The sequence below is a fragment of the Python bivittatus genome, unplaced genomic scaffold (genome assembly GCF_059951505.1).
Source record: "Python bivittatus isolate LINGU-HERP-01145 unplaced genomic scaffold, Pbiv_v1 ctg000410_np1212, whole genome shotgun sequence".
Lineage (NCBI taxonomy): Eukaryota > Metazoa > Chordata > Lepidosauria > Squamata > Pythonidae > Python > Python bivittatus.
Genome location: NW_028277067.1, coordinates 9,553,854 through 9,573,305, shown reverse-complemented (window position 1 = coordinate 9,573,305; position 19,452 = coordinate 9,553,854). Strand labels below are relative to the sequence as shown.

At 36.3% G+C, this 19,452-nt stretch overlaps 1 protein-coding gene across 1 annotated transcript in view; it reads right to left on the bottom strand.

Annotated features, from left to right (window-relative positions):
- Positions 1-19,452, bottom strand: part of NPEPPS (aminopeptidase puromycin sensitive) — a 91,430-nt gene that overhangs the window by 33,807 nt on the left and 38,171 nt on the right. The window contains exons 4-11 of the mRNA XM_007425982.4: positions 18,227-18,348; positions 17,856-17,963; positions 14,191-14,391; positions 13,301-13,397; positions 13,156-13,189; positions 9,481-9,595; positions 4,797-4,961; positions 4,450-4,554 (exon numbers count right to left, since the gene is read on the bottom strand). Of these exons, the coding sequence (XP_007426044.2) occupies positions 4,450-4,554; positions 4,797-4,961; positions 9,481-9,595; positions 13,156-13,189; positions 13,301-13,397; positions 14,191-14,391; positions 17,856-17,963; positions 18,227-18,348 (947 nt within the window). The remainder of the gene's footprint in view (positions 1-4,449; positions 4,555-4,796; positions 4,962-9,480; positions 9,596-13,155; positions 13,190-13,300; positions 13,398-14,190; positions 14,392-17,855; positions 17,964-18,226; positions 18,349-19,452) is intronic.

Here is a 19,452-nt window from a genome sequence, read left to right as displayed (position 1 = left end):
GTCAAGACAGGGTAGCAGAAAATATAAACTGTTTAATAATATGTAAGATACGTAATTGAAATAGCTTTCATATGTTAGTTCAATAAAATGTGTATCAATAACCAGTATTTTAAAGGTCATAAAAGACAAATGGTATAATACAACACACAATAAAAATCTATCTGCCATAAAAAGGAAAATGGCAGATCACATTTGTTTGTTTGTTGTTAAATTTATATCCCATTTTTCTGCTCAGGAACTCAAGGCAGTATAAATAGCACTCCTTTCTCCTATTTTTCCCTGTCACAACAACCTTGGGAAGTTAAGCTGGACTGAGACTGTGACCCAAAGTCACCCAATAAGTGTTTGTGGATAAAGAAGAACTAGAATTTGGGTATTTACCTTAACCAATATACCATACTGGCTCTTTTGTCTGTGTAAGCTGTCTGCATGATGTAGTATAGGGTTTTTCAAACTATGTTGGGGGGTAAGGGAGAGATCATTTGAACATAACCATTTTTTTTTTATCACTTTGCCTCTTGATCAGGAGTTCCAGGATTTTTTTGTTTTAATTAACAGGTTCTACTGCCTGAAAAAGTATGAACCCCCCTGTATAGAGTATTGTTTCATTCTTATACTATTTGCACACACATTTAATGTCTTGGAATGTGTAACTCCATTCCCAAGGAGAATCCTAGTTAAGAATATCATCTGAGATTATTCCTGAATTCTAAGTAGTTTTTAAAAAGGACCTCATTTTGGACTAATTTGTATAACAATGTATGATGACGGGTTGAGATAGTCTGTACCTATATGGGGAAAAAGGAAATGTGAGCCCATTTCATTTTTTAATTTTTACTTTTTGCTCTTATGTAGATTATAAACACTAGAGTCAGTTGAACCAATCCTAAGACTTCAAAAAAGTGACAGTATTTAAAATTTATAATTAAAAATTATTATTTGCTTTAATATAAAGACACATTATGTTGTATTGACATCCATATAGAAGAAAATTCAAAATCCATAGTTAGGCATACCTAAAACCAAACAACATGACACAAAAAAGTACTCAAACTTTCCAGTTTTTCCATTAATTAAAATAAATATTGGTACCTTTCTTGCTATTTCAATGAATCATAATAAAAATATAATCCAGTTATGGATTCTGGATATTTTTAAAGGCTCATAAATATGTGCAGACCTGCATCAGAACTGTCACTTACACCAATTGCCTGGAAACAGTGTGGTTACAGCAACATTTTGGGGGGGTGTCTGGAAATCCCAATAAAACTTTGGTACAACCATATTCATACTATTATTTTCTTCTGATTATCTATTCATGCCCCAAAAAAGGAATACAGGTAGTCCCCAGGTTAAGAGAATCCGGGTTACAAATGACCCATAGTTAAGAACCAAGCCTATTATAGCAAAATTCGAGAAATACACAATGGTCCAAGTTCATTACACACTACTACTTATACAGTATTATACAATAATACTGTTTCAGCTTATATACAAATTCAACTTAAGGACAAATCTTGAGAATGGAACTCATTCTTCAACTGGGGACTACCTGTATTGCCATTTGAAAACAATGCAAATTTGCAACAAAGACTTCTTGGTCACACAAGCCAATTATCTGAAAAAGTTATTATTAACTGGACTATTTTGCATGCTATTTTGCATACACATATTTAGGAATTTACAATGGCCACCATGTATCCAGGGTTATACAAATTGGTCCCAAGAAAGGAATACTCTCTAACAACTCCTCAAAATTCAGGAATAATCTCAGATGACATTCCTGACTAATGACAAGGATTCTCCTTGTGAATGGAGTTACAGATTTTACAACATAAACATTGTCTATAAATAGCAATACCATTCTCTTCATCATGCAAAAAACTTACACAAAAAGAAGAGTATCCCAACTTCATAAGTTAGCTTTATACAAGACAATGATAAGAAAAGGTAGCAAGATCAGGGTCCACGTCCAGGTTTTCCAATGTTGTAGTTAAGTAACTCTCAGAATGCTTGAAATATATCTGTAAACACTCTGCCAATTGACATAGCTGGCCATATCTATATTCCAGTTAGGGATATTTTTTCCCTATTTTGATGAAGGATGAGTTTGATTCCTCTGCTGGGAACTGCCATCTTCTTGGCTATTATCTATTGTTTGTCTCTAGTTTTAATTTACAGTGGGGTAAAAAAGTATTTAGTCAGCCACCAATTGTGCAAGTTCTCCCACTTAAAAAGATGAGAGAGGCCTGTAATTTTCATCATAGGTATACCTCAACTATGAGAGACAAAATGGGGGAAAAAATCCAGAAAAATCACATTGTCTGATTTTTAAAGAATTTATTTGCAAATCATGGTGGAAAATAAGTATTTGGTCAATATCAAAAGTTCATCTCAATACTTTGTTATATATCCTTTGTTGGCAATGACAGAGGTCAAACGTTTTCTGTAAGTTTTCACAAGGTTTTCACACACTGTTGCTGGTATTTTGGCCCATTCCTCCATGCAGATCTCCTCTAGAGCAGTGATGTTTTGGGGCTGTCGCTGGGCAACACGGACTTTCAACTCCCTCCATGGGGTTGAGATCTGGAGACTGGCTAGGCCACTCCAGGACCTTGAAATGCTTCTTACGAAGCCACTCCTTCGTTGCCCGGGCGGTGTGTTTGGGATCATTGTCATGCTGAAAGACCCAGCCACGTTTCATCTTCAATGCCCTTGCTGATGGAAGGAGGTGTTCACTCAAAATCTCACGATACATGGCCCCATTCATTCTTTCCTTTACACGGATCAGTCGTCCTGGTCCCTTTGCAGAAAAACAGCCCCAAAGCATGATATTTCCACCCCCATGCTTCACAGTAGGTATGGTGTTCTTTGGATGCAACTCAGCATTCTCTCTCCTCCAAACACGACGAGTTGAGTTTAGACCAAAACGTTCTACTTTGGTTTCATCTGACCATTTGACATTCTCCCAATCCTCTTCTGGATCATCCAATGCTCTCTAGCAAACTTCAGACGGGCCCGGACATGTACTGGCTTAAGCAGGGGGACACATCTGGCACTGCAGGATTTGAGTCCCTGGCGGCGTAGTGTGTTACTGATGGTAGCCTTTGTTACTTTGGTCCCAGCTCTCTGCAGGTCATTCACTAGGTCCCCCTGTGTGGTTCTGGGATTTTTTCTCACCGTTCTTGTGATCATTTTGACCCCACGGGGTGAGATCTTGCATAGAGCCCCAGATCGAGGGAGATTATCAGTGGTCTTGTATGTCTTCCATTTTCTAATTATTGCTCCCACAGTTGATTTCTTCACACCAAGCTGCTTGCCTATTGCAGATTCAGTCTTCCCAGCCTGGTGCAGGTCTACAATTTTGTTTCTGGTGTCCTTCAACAGCTCTTTGCTCTTGGCCATAGTGGAGTTTGGAGTGTGACTGTTTGAGGTTGTGGACAGGTGTCTTTTTATACTGATAACAAGGTCAAACAGGTGCCATTATACAAGTGGAGGACAGAGGAGCCTCTTAAAGAAGTAGTTACAGGTCTGTGAGAGCCAGACATCTTGCTTGTTTGTAGGTGACCAAATACTTATTTTCCACCATGATTTGCAAATAAATTCTTTAAAAATCAGACAATGTGATTTTCTGGATTTTTTTTCTCATTTTGTCTCTCATAGTTGAGGTATACCTATGATGAAAATTACAGGCCTCTCTCATCTTTTTAAGTGGGAGAACTTGCACAATTGGTGGCTGACTAAATACTTTTTTGCCCCACTGTATATACTAATAATTTTGGGTATATTGTTTCTTTTACTGAGGCACAGAATCTTAACTCCATATTCACAATTGTTGTTCAGTCGTTAAGTAGTGTCCAACTCTTCGTGACCCCATGAACCGTATCGTGCCAGGCCTTCCTGTCCTTCACTGCCTCCCTGAGTTTGCTCAATTCACAATACAGAATGGAATATATAGACTGTATAAGTTGTAAAGTATTATACTCTAGCCATTCTATATATAAATAGCAACTACACATCAGATATTGTTGATATCTTGGGTTTATCAGTACACTGTATATCTCTTCTAGCTCAAGAGACATAGACAACAGTATGCTGGCTTATAAAGCAGTCTCTTGGTTAGAGATCCTAGCTTGCAGAGAATAGCATGAGCATGCTTAGGGTAAAACTGGACTTTGGTTGCACACATGGCATACTAACCAAAATGTGCCAAAACCTGACCAGTTTAGCATTCTTACCATTAATGGGGAATGTGGCATGAATACAACTACAAACTCAGTCAGTGCTTCCTTATCTTGCTAAAAAGACCAAAAAAAGGCCCTTTGCTTTACACTCTGCTTGATAATTCCCAGCATCTGAACTGCTGTTTCAACAACTCCCACCATGCATGAGAAAAATATCCATAGTTAAATTATATTACATGTGTGTGTGGTTTGTGTATGTATTTACCTCATCCCCAATGTAATCATGTAACATTCGAATTACTGATGCTCCCTTGCTGTAAGAAATTGCATCAAATATTTCATCCACTTCAGATGGATGGCCCACATTGACCTAGATGTGAGAAAAGAAGTTATACAACAAACAAATTAGTCTTGCAGTTGAATAAATAATGAACAAATCAAAGTTACCACAGTATAATCCCTTAGTTTAAGATATCAAACATTTAAGATATCAAACATTTTTACTCATTTGTTCCCCCAATGATCAGAAGATTTCTGTGCTTGAAGAAACTTGTGAGAATTTGCAGAGGGATCACAAAGAAACTTCCACTAATTATTGCAGGTGGCACTCACTTCAATAGGATGACTATTGTCTAATGCATCAAGCTCCTGAGCTCTTGTGTAATCAGCAGAAACAAACTGGGTCCAGATATCATATTCTGGAAAGCAATGGTCTACACAAAGGTACTCAATCCAGGATGCAAAGCCCTCATTGAGCCACAGGTGAGTCCACCATTCCTAAACAGAAGAAAGAAAATTACTGGCAGTAAAAATATAGTTTTAGGCTGCTTTTTAAAGCACAACGATAATGTCTAGTGATCTGGGATATCACATCTTCTCAATAGTTGATAACCCCAGATCTTTCTAAGAAAAGATGAAGACTATAACAAAAGTCCATACTGATGTCAGATCTGCAATTTTATTCAAAAGAGAACAAACTGCATACTAAGCAGAAATATATCTCTCTTAAACAGCAAGTTTCCAAACCCTATAAGCAGTCTTCTTTGGCTTGCACATTCTGCTATTGCTGGAAGGGGTAGGACAAACTTTTTCAACTTTTGTGATTTGGCTGGATTAAGAGATGAAATGAATATTCATTCCACCCATTAACCCTCCTCCCAAAATACCATCCTGATTTTTTAAAAGGGAGACTCTAGACTTAAGCTACCCATTTTAACAAACTCCTTGAGCCCCCAAACAGGAAAAAGAATCTGAAACTTTGGGGCACACTTATTCATTTATAGGACCTATAAATGAAGTATTAAGGAACTCTGAATAGCCCACCTTTACCCTACAGCATGAAATGAACAGACCAATGGACTCTCAGAAGTAGCTTAGAAAAAAAGCAGCTAATATATTCATGGCATAAAGAAATCAAACAGCCATGTATTTTCTCCCTTTCTCTGATTTGACCACTGAAATAACAATTTGTTTAGTGAGTAAAAATTTTAAATTGTAATTGAAAACAATACAAATACAGTAAGTTCTTTGTGACAAATAAAACATATTAGCACTACTAAACTGCCGTTGGATAAAAAAAATATTTTTGACTAAATACTACAATGAAAAGAAGCAGATAACAATTTTCACTGTGATTTGGATTTTATCAGGCAATGCCAAATTCTGAGGCTTCAATGGAAAAGAGCATCACCAGCATTAACACAATTCTAAAAAACTAGTAACACTCTAATCTCATATTTTAAGGCCTGACCTTAGAGAAAAAGTTCTTTTTATATACTGCACTTTCTTAAAATTCTAGAAGCTTAGGCCATACAAGCAGATAAGCAAATGCAGACCTGTAGGGCAAAGTAAACCCACAAAGTTTCTTAACCAGCCTTATGGAAGGATGGAAGATAAATAAAGCCTTTCTTTGTGCCTAAGGGGCAAGCTGCTCATAGTGGTTAAGAAAAAGGTGGAAAAAGTTGTGGAAAATACACTATGATTATAAATGGGGCAATATATTGTCTAGTCTCCCATAAAATTCAGTAAATAAGACAGGACAAGTTTAGAATAAAATGCTTTGTCTGGAAACACCCTTGATTTGGGTGATAAGAAGATACATAAAGAAAAAGATACATAAAAAGAGATGTACAGATATGTCTCAAGATTGAACTCTAGATCAATGTTTGACTTTTAATGTAATATTTAGCCATCTGATAGTGGTTGAGGCACTTACAAAATTTACTTTCAAGCACTAATACAACTACCTAAGAAACAATGCCAAAACTGAAAATGTTGGTATTTTCCTCCCTGATTTAGACAATCCTACAACAGTACTAATCTGCTGCTTTAAGTTGTTATACACATTCTTCAGTTTACATGTGGCATTGATTATCGGGCCCTTCCCCACTTGCGCTTAATCATGGCACAAACACACCTTGATCAAAAAAAAATTTCTGCCATGTCCCTATGGCATTCCATTTATTTGTTAAATTTATTATTTTATCTGTTAGATTTATATCCCACTTTTCATTCAGGAGCTCAAAGTAGCATATATAAGCATTCTTTTGTTCCATTTTTCTCTATAATAACAATGTTGTGAGGAGATTGGGCTGAGAAAGCGGGACTGGCCTAAAGTCACCCAGGTACTTTCCATGGCGGAAGGTAGACTAGAACTTGGGCCTTTCCAGTGTTAGTCCAACACCTTATCACTGTATTGTCTTTATTTTATCTTGTTCCTAGCCCATGAATGAGACAGGCTTAATTCATTCTTAGCTGTATCAATGTTGAATTAATATTTTCCACCTTATTTCAATAATGCATAAGGACAACTTCAAGGTATATAAAAGCTGTCAGAGCTTGATACTTATTATCCTGAAAGGAAGTCAGGTGACTGCAGTGACCTGAAATAGAGGCAGATAAGAATGGGCATTTCATGCTGGTATAGTTTTCTGCCAACACAAAGGTGACTGAATAGTACTTCAGTTAAGGAGTAAGGAAAAGCCATTGTCTTATAGACCCATGCTTATAACCATATAGAGAAGTCTACAGGCTGACACTGATCAGGTGGAAACACTTATAGCTTTAACAACGGGATCTGTCTCTTGGATGTATCTTTTTCCCAACATAATTCAAATTCTGCTTCATGCAATTAATACAGATTTCTGACCTAAATCAGCTAATTCAATTAACAAAAATCACATTTAAAAAATAAAAAAAAACAAAGAATTGAAGTAAAAAGCTGGTTAAGATGGAAGACCAGCTATTTGTCCACACAAACAATAACTACCACAATATCTGTTTCATACAGTATCAAGTGTAAAGCTAGAAATAGTACACATAGCATTTAAAATGGAAAAATGAATTATGCACTGCATGAACTATCTGTGGTAATTGTAATATAAAATATATGAAATTTACTGTTGCAGCCACATTCTTAAAATATAATAAGAAGCTATGCCATAAAACCACTAAGAAGAAATATAATGAGTTTTGTTTGGAATTCAAAACAGATTTAATTATTTTGCCAGCATTTCTTTTCTCTCCTCTGCTGTGAAATGAGCTGATGAACTCATGACTGTGGTGCCTGTTAACATCACACATTAGCACAGCAGAGTGATAACACCAGCTCTTCCTACTTAGGGTATCTGTGTGCCAATAGTTACCAAGTGCAAATATGTAGGAAAAAAGAAGTCATACTGAAAAATAAAGTAAATGCTTTGGTACAATCAGGACCATAAAAAAAATCATTAGCTTTCTCCAGGGCCCCTCTATTTGGTAAGGCTGTGTGGTGTTTTGGAGTTGACAAAAAAGTACTCTGGAGTGCATGGGGACATGTATATAGGAACTGTCTGCAACTCCTTACAGCTATGTATGTTCCCCAGGATCATGCAGCTGCATTCTACTGCTATAGCAAAATCTGAGGAAACAATAAATTTGGTTTAAGGCATTGTAGACAGGTCTATATGTCCCCCTCCATGTGCTAGAAGTTACTTTTTGCTTTCAAATCCAAAACACTGCACCATCCTGCTAGTCACACAAAGCTGTTTCTCTCATGTTCTTCAGTGTCTTAATGTAAATTAAACGCTAAAAATACATGGTTTGTGATTAATACTATTCCATTTCAACAATGACTACAGTACTGTAATAACTGGAAAGTATGTAACAGCTGAGGAAAATTGGCCTTATCAGTAACATACAGCAGGCAAAATCCCTCAGAAACAGATGCTATGGAAAGAGGTCACATGTCTATTCTATTTGCACAAATTATCTCCAATCTTGTATGTGTCAAAGAGACTGTGGGAGAGAAGAAGCTCAAGTAAAACCTTAAATCTCCTAAGCAGTACAAAATGAACATCACAAAAGCACTCTGAGATTCATCAATAAACATCCACTTCACAAGTTAATAGTATTTGCTGAATTGTTTACAATCAGCCCTATATCAGTGATTCCATCTGAACACCATAAAAGGAAAGTGTATAACTTAGTTTCCCCCACAAAATTTCTTCCCTTTATAGATACAGCAATAAAGCCTGTGTGGGCAGTGAAGACTGGATCACCACAGAAGCTGGATAAAGCATCAGTTTCCTGCATAACCCCTTAGATGGCCAAAATAGAATTATGAAAAATATACACAAATGTGATAAAAAAAAAACCTGACTTGTACTAATATGCAAGTTAATTTGTACAAATCTTTTTATCATGATGGAACAATATGAAAGAGTGCTTTGAGTTGCACTAAACTAATCTTTTCCATAAAAAATAACTCTCTCCAATTATAAAAGAAAGAAAAGTCAAGCCAAAGCCTGTAGTAAATTTGGGCAAAGACAGAGGTATGTCTGTTAAAAGAGATCAGATCTATTAAAAATTCCCAGCTGATATTTCCAGTAATACATTACTGGGGATAGCAGTCACAAGCAGAAAATTACCCTGAGTGGATACTTGGATTTAGCTGGGGTGGATAACTCCCGGCCTCCCATTACTGCAGCAGTCAGCATGAATTTTGTACAAATTAAACACTAAAGTTGATGCATCCAGACAAATTAATACTAACCTCAGCCTTCAACCTGATTTTACTGAGGATCCTTTGGGTAACATTCACCATCTAACCCTAATATTTCCATCTCTTCAAGCCTGGTTTCTCAGCTGACATAACATGACCTGAGTTTGCCTACAATACTATGCAAATGCGGATATGCCCACTCTCAGTAGCAAATATAGGGCACCTGCAACAATAATAAGTAATGATACCCAGGACTATAGGAATAGAGTTAGCTATAATTTGAGTAACTTTAACTTAAATATATTTCTTAGATACCATAGTCACGAGGTTTCCAAACCACTGATGAGCAAGTTCATGGCCCACGACAAGGGCTACCCACTGGCGAGAGGAGGAACAAGAGTTTTTGGGATCAATCAGCAGTGCAGTTTCCCTGCATAGGGGAAAGAACAGAGATTGAACAGTGTGACATCAGAAAGGAAAATTTAAAAACTTAGTCAAGCTAGAGACCTCATCAAAACAATATGGATTGTTCTTCCATATCTACTAAGATCCAACAAGGAGATACATTTTTTAGAGCACTCAAAAAAAGAACCACCCATAAACTCCTCAGAAGCTAATTACTCTATTAAATGACTAGGTAGAAAATTCCCAATTGAGTAAATATGTGTCTCTATGCAAATAATAGGTTGCTATGGTTATTTTAATTATAAGACAAGGATCTTTATTATGGTCAATGACCAGTCCAATTTTAATTATAATAAAACAACTAATATTTTTTCAGTGATGTAAGAATTCACTCCAAAATACTTCTATTAAAAAGTCCATGTTATCATGATTTATTTCAGCACATTTTATAAACTGACATAAATCAAGCATAAAAGGATATTTTATGTGGTTACATTATAATTCCATTCTATTCATAATGCAAACCTTGTTATCCATTCTCAGTTGAAATGTTATCTTGGCTGCTGTATACAGTAGTAACTTATTATCCAAACCTAGCAACATGATCCTCATGAATGAGGTTTTAATTGCCTTGCTAAACTTAAAGACATGTGCATTATGACACTGTTATTTTGGTAATAAGACTAGAAGAATTTTGTTTTTGTTTTAATTTTTTGTTGTTTTGGAACTAGTAAATAAAAGAAAAGTGGTATTATTACCACCATTGTACCAATGCAGACAGGTGCCAGACTACAGTCTTATTTAAAGGTGGGGAAGATAACTTTTTGGTAGCTGAGAGTCACATGATATAGGAAAATGTGATATTTCCTAAGAAGGTGGGGCAGGGTTTTTTTGCAGTGAAGGTAAAGGGTTAGCTTAATATGCATATTAAAAAAAGAATGTAAGTGTATAAAGGTAATCAAAAACCTTACAGACCATTCGTTCTTTTTTGATTGAAAAGAAAGGCAGGAAATTGCAGCTCAGTAATTTTATGATTTGCAATTTGAGCTCTTTTGGGCCATTTTTTTTTAAAGGCTGGGAGACCAAATGTGGCTTACCAACAATCTTAAATGTGAATGGGCAGTGTACTGGGCAGAAAACTAAACATGATTCCATTATGTGTGGGTCTAATTCATGTACTTTAGTGAATTGTTACAAAGTTCAAAGAAAAGGGATACACAGCCCACAACATTATTGGGAGAATCTTAGTGTTGCAAAGGGCTCATCATTGAAAACAAATAGGGAAATAACAAGTAGGAACAAAATATAAATGAGGATTATTAGCTCGTTGTTAAAACGAAACCCTCACTGTCATCTAGAAAGTCAGCATACCAAAAGAAGATTAAGTATCTTCTCTTTCCTATCTTATCTTGAGAGAATTCCCACTAAAAGTGAATCCAGTTATAATTAGTCAGGATTTGAAACTGAAACTCTGATTACACTTAACTATCAAAGCTGTATACACTTTCATTAAGGAGGAATGAATTATTTCTAAGAAAACATATGGAAGAAAATGTCCATTTCCACATCCTATATACAAATTCTTAACCATTGTTAACGGAACAATATATGCAAATTTTCTTGAATTCATACTTATGTGCCCTCCCCCCCACTTCTGCTCTGATAAGGCTATGAAGAGACTGAAAGCTTTCATTTACACTGGAGCTGTTCTAGCTTCTCCACTGCTAGAGAACATAATACTCTTAAGACAAAACCAAGCAAATAACCTTGTGACTTAGTAAGCTCTGACACTAGTTTGTAAACCATGATTTATAGCTGGCATATTTGAATCCAGTCAACTGTGATTTATTCAACAAAACATGGCTCAGTGAGCAATCTGCACTATATGTGGCCCCTGGAACTTCACCCTAACCAAAACTGCCTTATATCAGTAGCACAATTTTCACGCATTTGGGGACAGGAAATAATAGAAAACTGTACTGCAAGCTTTGAAATATACTTAACACAGCTGTCTAAAAAATCCTCAAACTTCCCCCTTTTCCCAAAAAACAAAAATTATTCCTTCTTCCTCAGCCACTTTGCATCAACTACAGCCCTTACCCTCTCACAAAAGGTTGCCCACTCCAGCTTACCACAATGACTCTGTACCTCCAATACACCTAACTAGATCTATGAGAGGGATTGATATGTTGTGGAAAAACTAAAATGGAATTAATTGACCCAGTCAACTAGCCTCAGTTGTTAAATTAACTCAGAACAGATAATATCATTCACTGGGTACAATTAACATCACCCAATCAGTTATGTTATAGGAATATCTAAATCTAGTCAATTGACCCATTTTGCCCACTTAACATCTTCCAGGAGAAAGAGCTGAAAAGAAAGGGAGGCAGAAGAACAAGCATCTCCATAATAGCAATCACTATCAAAGTCTGGCAACACAAGAATATACTTCCAAGACACTGTGTAGCAGCCAAGCCAATTACTGCTGCCTACCAGAACAACAGGGAAGAGGCTAGCAGCATAATGAAAGCTTGACAGTACTCTCCTGGCCTAAGGGCTCAAGAGATATTAAGCACACCTGGACAAATTTTGTGTGGAAGAAGTCTCTATTCCTTACACTGTGAATTTGGACACAGTTTATGTGAATGTCCAGCACCAGAACTATTGGTAAGGGATTTGACTGGATTTGTAGCTGATTGATTAAACTTGTTTTGGGAACAAGGCCGATATGTAACCAAGTTGCTAAAGGCTCAACAGAAACTGTATTTCATTAAAAGAAGCCAGAATTTCTAACCACAGCTTAATGCTTGGTTGCTTCAACAAATCATCATTAGCTCTAAACACAATAGGCTACTTTGCCATGCCATGGTAAACAATAAGGCTGATTTAGCAGCAAACACATCCAAGTACATCCAAGCCAACTATGATTTGGTCTACTCAGTTTAATATGCAAATGTCATGCCCTGGCTCTCTCTGCCCAGAAAACAAAGCCATTAACTAAAAATAAATCATGGTGTTTGACTTTGTCCTAGGGAATGGATGATACCAGGAACTCACATTCATATTTTACATTAATCTTAACAGACAAGCCACAGACTGCTCAAAAACAATGTCCACATGAGCACACTTCCACTGATCTAGCATTAATTTACATTTCTGGGCTAGAATGATATACAGATTCAAAAAGCTGGGGTCAAGCATAAGGAGAAAAAAAACGCTAAATAAAGTAGAATCAAACACTTAGCTTCTTTTCATGACCATGCTGGAAAAAGAGATGAAAGTCCATGGCTCTAATGTTTACAGTTGTAACACTACGGTAAGATGGTAAGCTATACTCACATTCATTGCTGTACCATATCATATTATTTTCTTTCTGCAATGATCTTCTGAAGAACATATTGGTATAGAAAGCTCGTGCTATCCAAAATGGAACACAATTCAAAGAAGCTACTTCATGCTAATCAGTACAAAACCTAATTCATTCCAACTCTTTACCACTCACTTGATAAATTTAAGGAGATTAATGAACATGGAAACATAAACATAAGAATATGGAAAGAATGTAGTATTTTAATATCATACCTGTAAGTAACAAGGCCCCAGTTCTCCATGGCACCTTTTAAAATAAATACAAAATGTTATTGATATTGATACACACAGCAAACTTCTGAAGCATTTTATAATGTAAAAAAAGCTCAGGATTTCAGAAAAATGTAAAGTACTTTACCTGCTGCAAAGTCTGCAATAGCTATGAGATCAATTTTAGGGAGAGGGTAAGGAACATTGAAGTAGTCCTTATAAAAAGGCAAGGTTTTAGCAGCAACCTATAGAAATAAAAAGATGAAAAATTATAATAAGTCATGCTTGACTTTATATTGCCTATCTGTTAGTAACTGACCATGATATTATAATTCAACTTTTACTTCTAGATAGCTTGAAGCATTTTTAAAGCTTCCCACTAAATCAAGATAAGATAATTACGTGATTTACCAGATTATAAGGCATGATAAAATGTATGTCTATGGTGTCTTTTCATAAGGGGGGAAAGTTTTTAAGATATAAGAGTAAGTTCACTACATAATATCACATCTCTTTGAAATTTTGTTTTCTAGATCCCAGTTCTACCTAAGCACTTGAAACCTGTAACTCTGAAATTGTTAACTTCAGAGTTATGGGACTAATTTTATTATGAAACTTGACCTCTATGAGATTAATTTGTGTGGCAAAATATACCCTACATTCTGACCGATGCCTGAAGAACTGTGCCCCATCCTACCATGAAAAACACTGGAAGCTGCCTTTTATGCGGTCTGTTTAATTCAATTCTTTGGGCACTGATTAGTGAAATACTCATGACTTCAAATCAATTTTTGCCCCATTCTTACCCAAAGATGCTAGGGATTAAAGTCCTGGACCTTCTATATGCCATCTATGTATTCTATAGTGGAGAATAAGGTCTGAGATTGCTAAAATTCCCTATATTTTTTATATATACAGTATATCTAACAGCACACATTTGAAGTTGCAAGTTAAATGAAAGTATTTTTAAGACTTTGGTTTTGTTTTCCAGCAACTGCCATAGAGCAATAAATGTAAAGATCTTTAAGCCTATCTTACCTCTAATGCAAACTTTCCTTGTTCTGCTTTGCCAACAGGAGTGTAAACACGGATTAGCACACCATCAGTGGACCTGGTCTCAACAAAGTCATATTCTCCAACCACAAAACCAACAAGATATGTTGACATCACAGGAGTACGGGAAAACTTCACTTCTACCAGATTTTCATCATCAGGATATGGCCTCCGGTCAGCAATATTCTGTCCAACAAATGATGAAGAGACTCATTAGATTGAATGTGAAACGACACTAGATTTTATAAAGTAGAAGTGGTACATTCTGGGCTATTTGTCAGTGGCAAATCACAGTAACTCGGTCTCAACTCTCTCCTTTAAGTTCACCTGCTACATACCTGACCTTTCATCTCATTCTAGCATATAGTCCCTATTGCTTTCTCTTTTAATTTGCAGTACATATAATTTTTATTAAAGAAATATTTAAAAGAGTAAAAACAATACAAATTTTGAAAGAAAAAAGTAAGGAAAGAATAGTAATGAGTAAATGAAAAACAGTGCAAAGAGGAAAGGAAAGGAAAGGAAAGGAAAGGAAAGGAAAGGAAAGGAAAGGAAAGGAAAGGAAAGGAAAGGAAAGGAAAGGAAAGGAAAGGAAAGGAAAGGAAAGGAAAGGAAAGGAAAGGAAAGGAAAGGAAAGGGTTATAAAGAAGCAGCTTCCAATCTTAACAGCAGTTACAAGCACATTTATATTTTACACTCTCTAACGTTACAACATAGTTTCCTTCTTTCCATACTCTACCCTTTCTAATTATCAAACCCATAAATCACAAGTTCATTTTTTTTCAGCAAAAAGTCCATAAGGGGTTTCCAATCACTAATAACTGTAGTTATTCTCCTTTCTGTGATCCAGGGTTTCTCAATCAGGGTTCCGTGGAACCCTAGAGTTCCATGAGAGATCATTAGGGGTTCCCTGGGAGATCATGATTTATTTAAAAAACTATTTCAAATTCGGACAATGCACTCTCGCAGTGATGAGTAGAGACTGAACAAAAATCTAGTTGACACAAGATAGGGGAGACTGTTGATAACAGGTGAATGCTACATTGCAGGAAGAGAGGAATATATTGCAGGAAGGGAGGAATATATTGAAGGAAGGGGAGAAAGAAGTGCATTTTTCAAGAAATTAATGGACTTGTCCAATTTAGTTTGTGACATCAATCTTTCCCTCCCGCATCTTCTACCTGTGGTTTTCCTGTAGTTATTTTATTCCATTATTTTAAATAAATTTTGTACATGTTTATTCAGTCATGTCTGAGAGTCCAATGTGGCGATATTTGAAGAGGAGGTGTAAGAGAGAAGAGGAGGATTCTAGAACAGACAATATTGATAAGTTTAATGATGATAATGATAATAAAGAATTTAAATCTTCTTAGGATTTCCCTGCACTAGTACATCAATGGACTCAAAAAAAAGTCTGTCTTTACAATGAAAGCTATTTATCAATGGGTTTTACATGGACTGGTGATCCAGGTTGTCCTATTTTATTGTGCCCCAGCTGTGGCAAACAACTGACAAATGCAGCAATGGCTCCAGCAAAATTAAAAAGACACTTAACTACAAATCACAGCCATATGACAAGTTCTGATTATTTTAAACAGCTATTGGAATCACAGAACACAGTAAAACTTTTGTTAATAAAATGACAGTCAGTAAAAAAGCCCAAGAAGCAAGTTATTTAGTAGCAGAACTTATTACACAAAAAAGGAAAAGTCATGCTTCGGGTGAGAAAGTAATCATGCAAGCATGTAAAATAATAGTGGGGAAAATGCTATGACCAGATGCAGTACAAGAAATTGAAAAGATTCCACTGTCAAACAGTACAATAAATCAATGTATTGATGACAAGTCACATGATGAAAAGGTTTTGTGTGATAAACTGAAGAACAGGAGCTTTTCTATCTAAGTTGATGAGTCAACAGATTTCACCAATAAATGTCATGTTATGACATTTGTAATATTCCTAAATGATGGTGAAATTCAAGTAAGCTTTTTCTGCTGCAAAGAACTACATGAAACATGCAAAGGCCAAGATGTATTTAACGTTTTGTCTTTATATCTGGAAACAAAAAGTCCATCTTGGAAGAACTATGTTGGCATCTGTACTGATGGTGCTCCATCAGTGGTTGGCTTCATGAGAGGTTTTGTTTCTCTTTTAAGAAAAGAAAATCCTGAAGTTGTCACAACACACTGCTTTTTTCAGAGAGAGGTGTTGGTGTCAAAAACTCTCGGAGGTGAAATAAAAAAAGTTCTGGATGATGTTACAAAAATGGTTAACTTTATTAAACAAAGACCAGTTAATGCAAGCATGTTTAAAAGCTATGTGAAAACCTGGACAAAGAGCACATAAGTCTTCTGTTACCCAAAGAAATACAGTGGCTCAGCAGAGGAAGAGTTCTCAACAGGGTGTTTGAGCTGAAGGTAGAATTGCAAGAGTATTTTCGAGAAAATAGTATTCCACACTTTGCTGAGTGCTTTGAAGATGGAGAATGGTTGCAGAAACTAGCATAGTTAGTGGACATCTTTCATCACATGAACTAGCTGAACAAGTCTCTGCAAGGCACTGGAGAAAATGTTTTGACTTCAAGTGACAAGATTCTTGGATTTAAAAGAAAACTGAATGTTTGGAAAAATCATGTTGCAAAAGGAAATACTGAAATGTTTCCACTGCTGCTTGGGCTTGAGAATGAGGAAGGATACCAGAAACTCTCAGATCTAACTGAAAACCACCTAGAAGTACTGAAGAACAAAATTGATCAATACTTTCCCTCCCTTTCAAAACAAATGTATATGACTGGGTGAGGGATCCTTTCTCTGCATCTTCTGCTCAACCAGAGAACTTCACTTAAAGGAAGAGGAAGAACTTTGTGAGCTCCAGTCTGATCATAGACTCAACATGGGATTCACTGATCTACCCACGGACAGGTTCTGGATTTTGTGAAAGAGTATCCTGCCATTCACATGAATGCACTGAACATTTTGCTGCAATTTTCAACTTCTTACATGTGTGAGCAAGCTTTTTCTTATTTAACAAGCATCAAAGCAAAGACAGAAATCATCTTATTTCAGTTGAAGATGAAATCTGTGTGTGCTTATCTCAAGTTTGGCCCAGAATTGAGTATTTGTGAAGCAAAAAACAAGCACAGTTTTCACATTAAAGAGGTAAGTTTCATTATTTTTAGTTTAAGAGCACTGTTAATGCACATATACAGGCCTACACATGAAACAAATATAATACATTTGTAACTTCTGGCCTATATCTGAGCCTAAATGTGCAGGGGTTCCCCAAGGCCTGAAAAATATTTCAAGAGTTCCTCCAGGGCCAAAAGGTTGAGAAAGGCTACTCTAATCAAGCAAGTCAATTTTGCCATTTCTGCTAATTCGGTCATCTTCACTTGGCCTGCTGTTTCTTTTCTATAAAATGCTTCTTGTGCTGAGACCCATAAAGGCATTTTCAGGCACAATCTGGGTTAATATCTATTCCATATTCTTAAAATGGCACTTCTAATATAGTGATTTTTAAAAGCTATATTAACCTTAACTTTATTGTACCACAGAAAGCCATGCCATCCAAACTTCAGGTCATGTCCTGCAATAACTCTTTTTTTTGTTTGTCAAGCCACTTTCTGATATGATTTTAAGTTATTCCTTACCATATTCGACAAAGCCACCCTGTCTTTGGGAACCACCAATGAAATATCAAAAGTTGCCTTGATGGCTGGTTCATCCCAGCAAGGAAAGGCCCTGCGAGCATCAGTGGCCTGCAAGAAAGAAAAGAGCAGCATTAAATAGCCAAAACATTTGAGGCATTTTGACAAATCCATATAAGAACTGTCATATTCAATATTCAAAAGGATACACATAAACAGACATAATCAAAAGGGGGGAAAAAGTATATTTTTGAGCATGGTAAAAAAGAGCAACATAAGTAGAACTGCAGAAAGTGAAGAGAAATTTAAAAAAAAAACAGGCTGCTATATCCAATTAATGGGATGGGTAAAGTACAACTCAAAGGATTTCATACCTCAAATTGGGTAACAGCAGCAAATCGAGTATCTCCAGAAGGGGTGATGTATTTGCTTCGATAGAATCCTTTCATTTTGTCATTCAGTTCTCCAACAAAATCTATCTTTAATGTTCCCATCCCTGTGTGATTTAAAAAAAGCACACACACATACATATTATGATGCCTTGCTGAAAAGAAAGATGCTAAACCCAGCATATTTAAGCAAACAAAGGTAAAGTAAGAATACAGCAAATTCCAAAAGTATGCAGACTCTTGGGCTCTCAAGAGTAGCTTGAATAATAAAGGACTGACAGGGGTATAGAAGAGTCACAGAATGGGAACCAAGGCACAATAAATGAGTAAATTATAGGAGATTTGGAAGATTCATGAAAAGAAACTAGTTATTTAACTCTAACTACAATTCTTTGAATACTTAACTATGAATTCACACACATAAGTTACATGCTTGTACAGAGATTTGTTTGGTGTACCACACAACTAGGTACAACTCTCAGTAATCAGTTCCTAAAACCAACACCGCATACCCAGAGGAAAAATGAGACCAAGCAGAGAAGAAAGGTGGATTATATAAATTCACATATAACCATTGAAATAAGTGTTACAGGATAATAACCAGTTCTATTACTTTGTGGTCTTGATAATTCATATAAATAGTGAAGCTTGTTAAAGCTTCTTACCTGAGGAAGGATCTGGTCATAATAAGGTGACTGAAGAGAGGACAGTATCTTTCTGGAAGCAAAAGTCCAGTGTACAGTGTTGAATGAAGGTACAAGGCTGACCTTATGTGGCTGCCTAGCATAACTCCAATATGGGAATATCTCAGAGAAAAGAAAATGCTGCTGTTATTATTGTGGAGCAAGCACAGATCAGAAAGGGGCATGGCAGTTTGGCCAAACTCGCGGGGGGGGGGGGACATCATGCTCTTTAGATGGGTTTTGGAACACCATGAATAGAAACCAGTCTTGGCAAAATGGTGCTGTCCGTTCCCAGTTAAAAAGTGAGAACACAATGAACATCCAAAGAATGAAACAATATTTTCAATGGTGTTGAGGGGCTAGCAAAGAAGTGGTGTTGAGATTCAAGAAGATAGTCAAGAATGACTTTGGAAGGAATTAATATCTTAGGGAAGAGTACTTTGCTCCTGTGAAAACTACAAAAGCATTTCTTCATAAGTTATTGAGTTTTCCAGCTCACTGAGCAACCATAAAAGCTCCCACCCATGA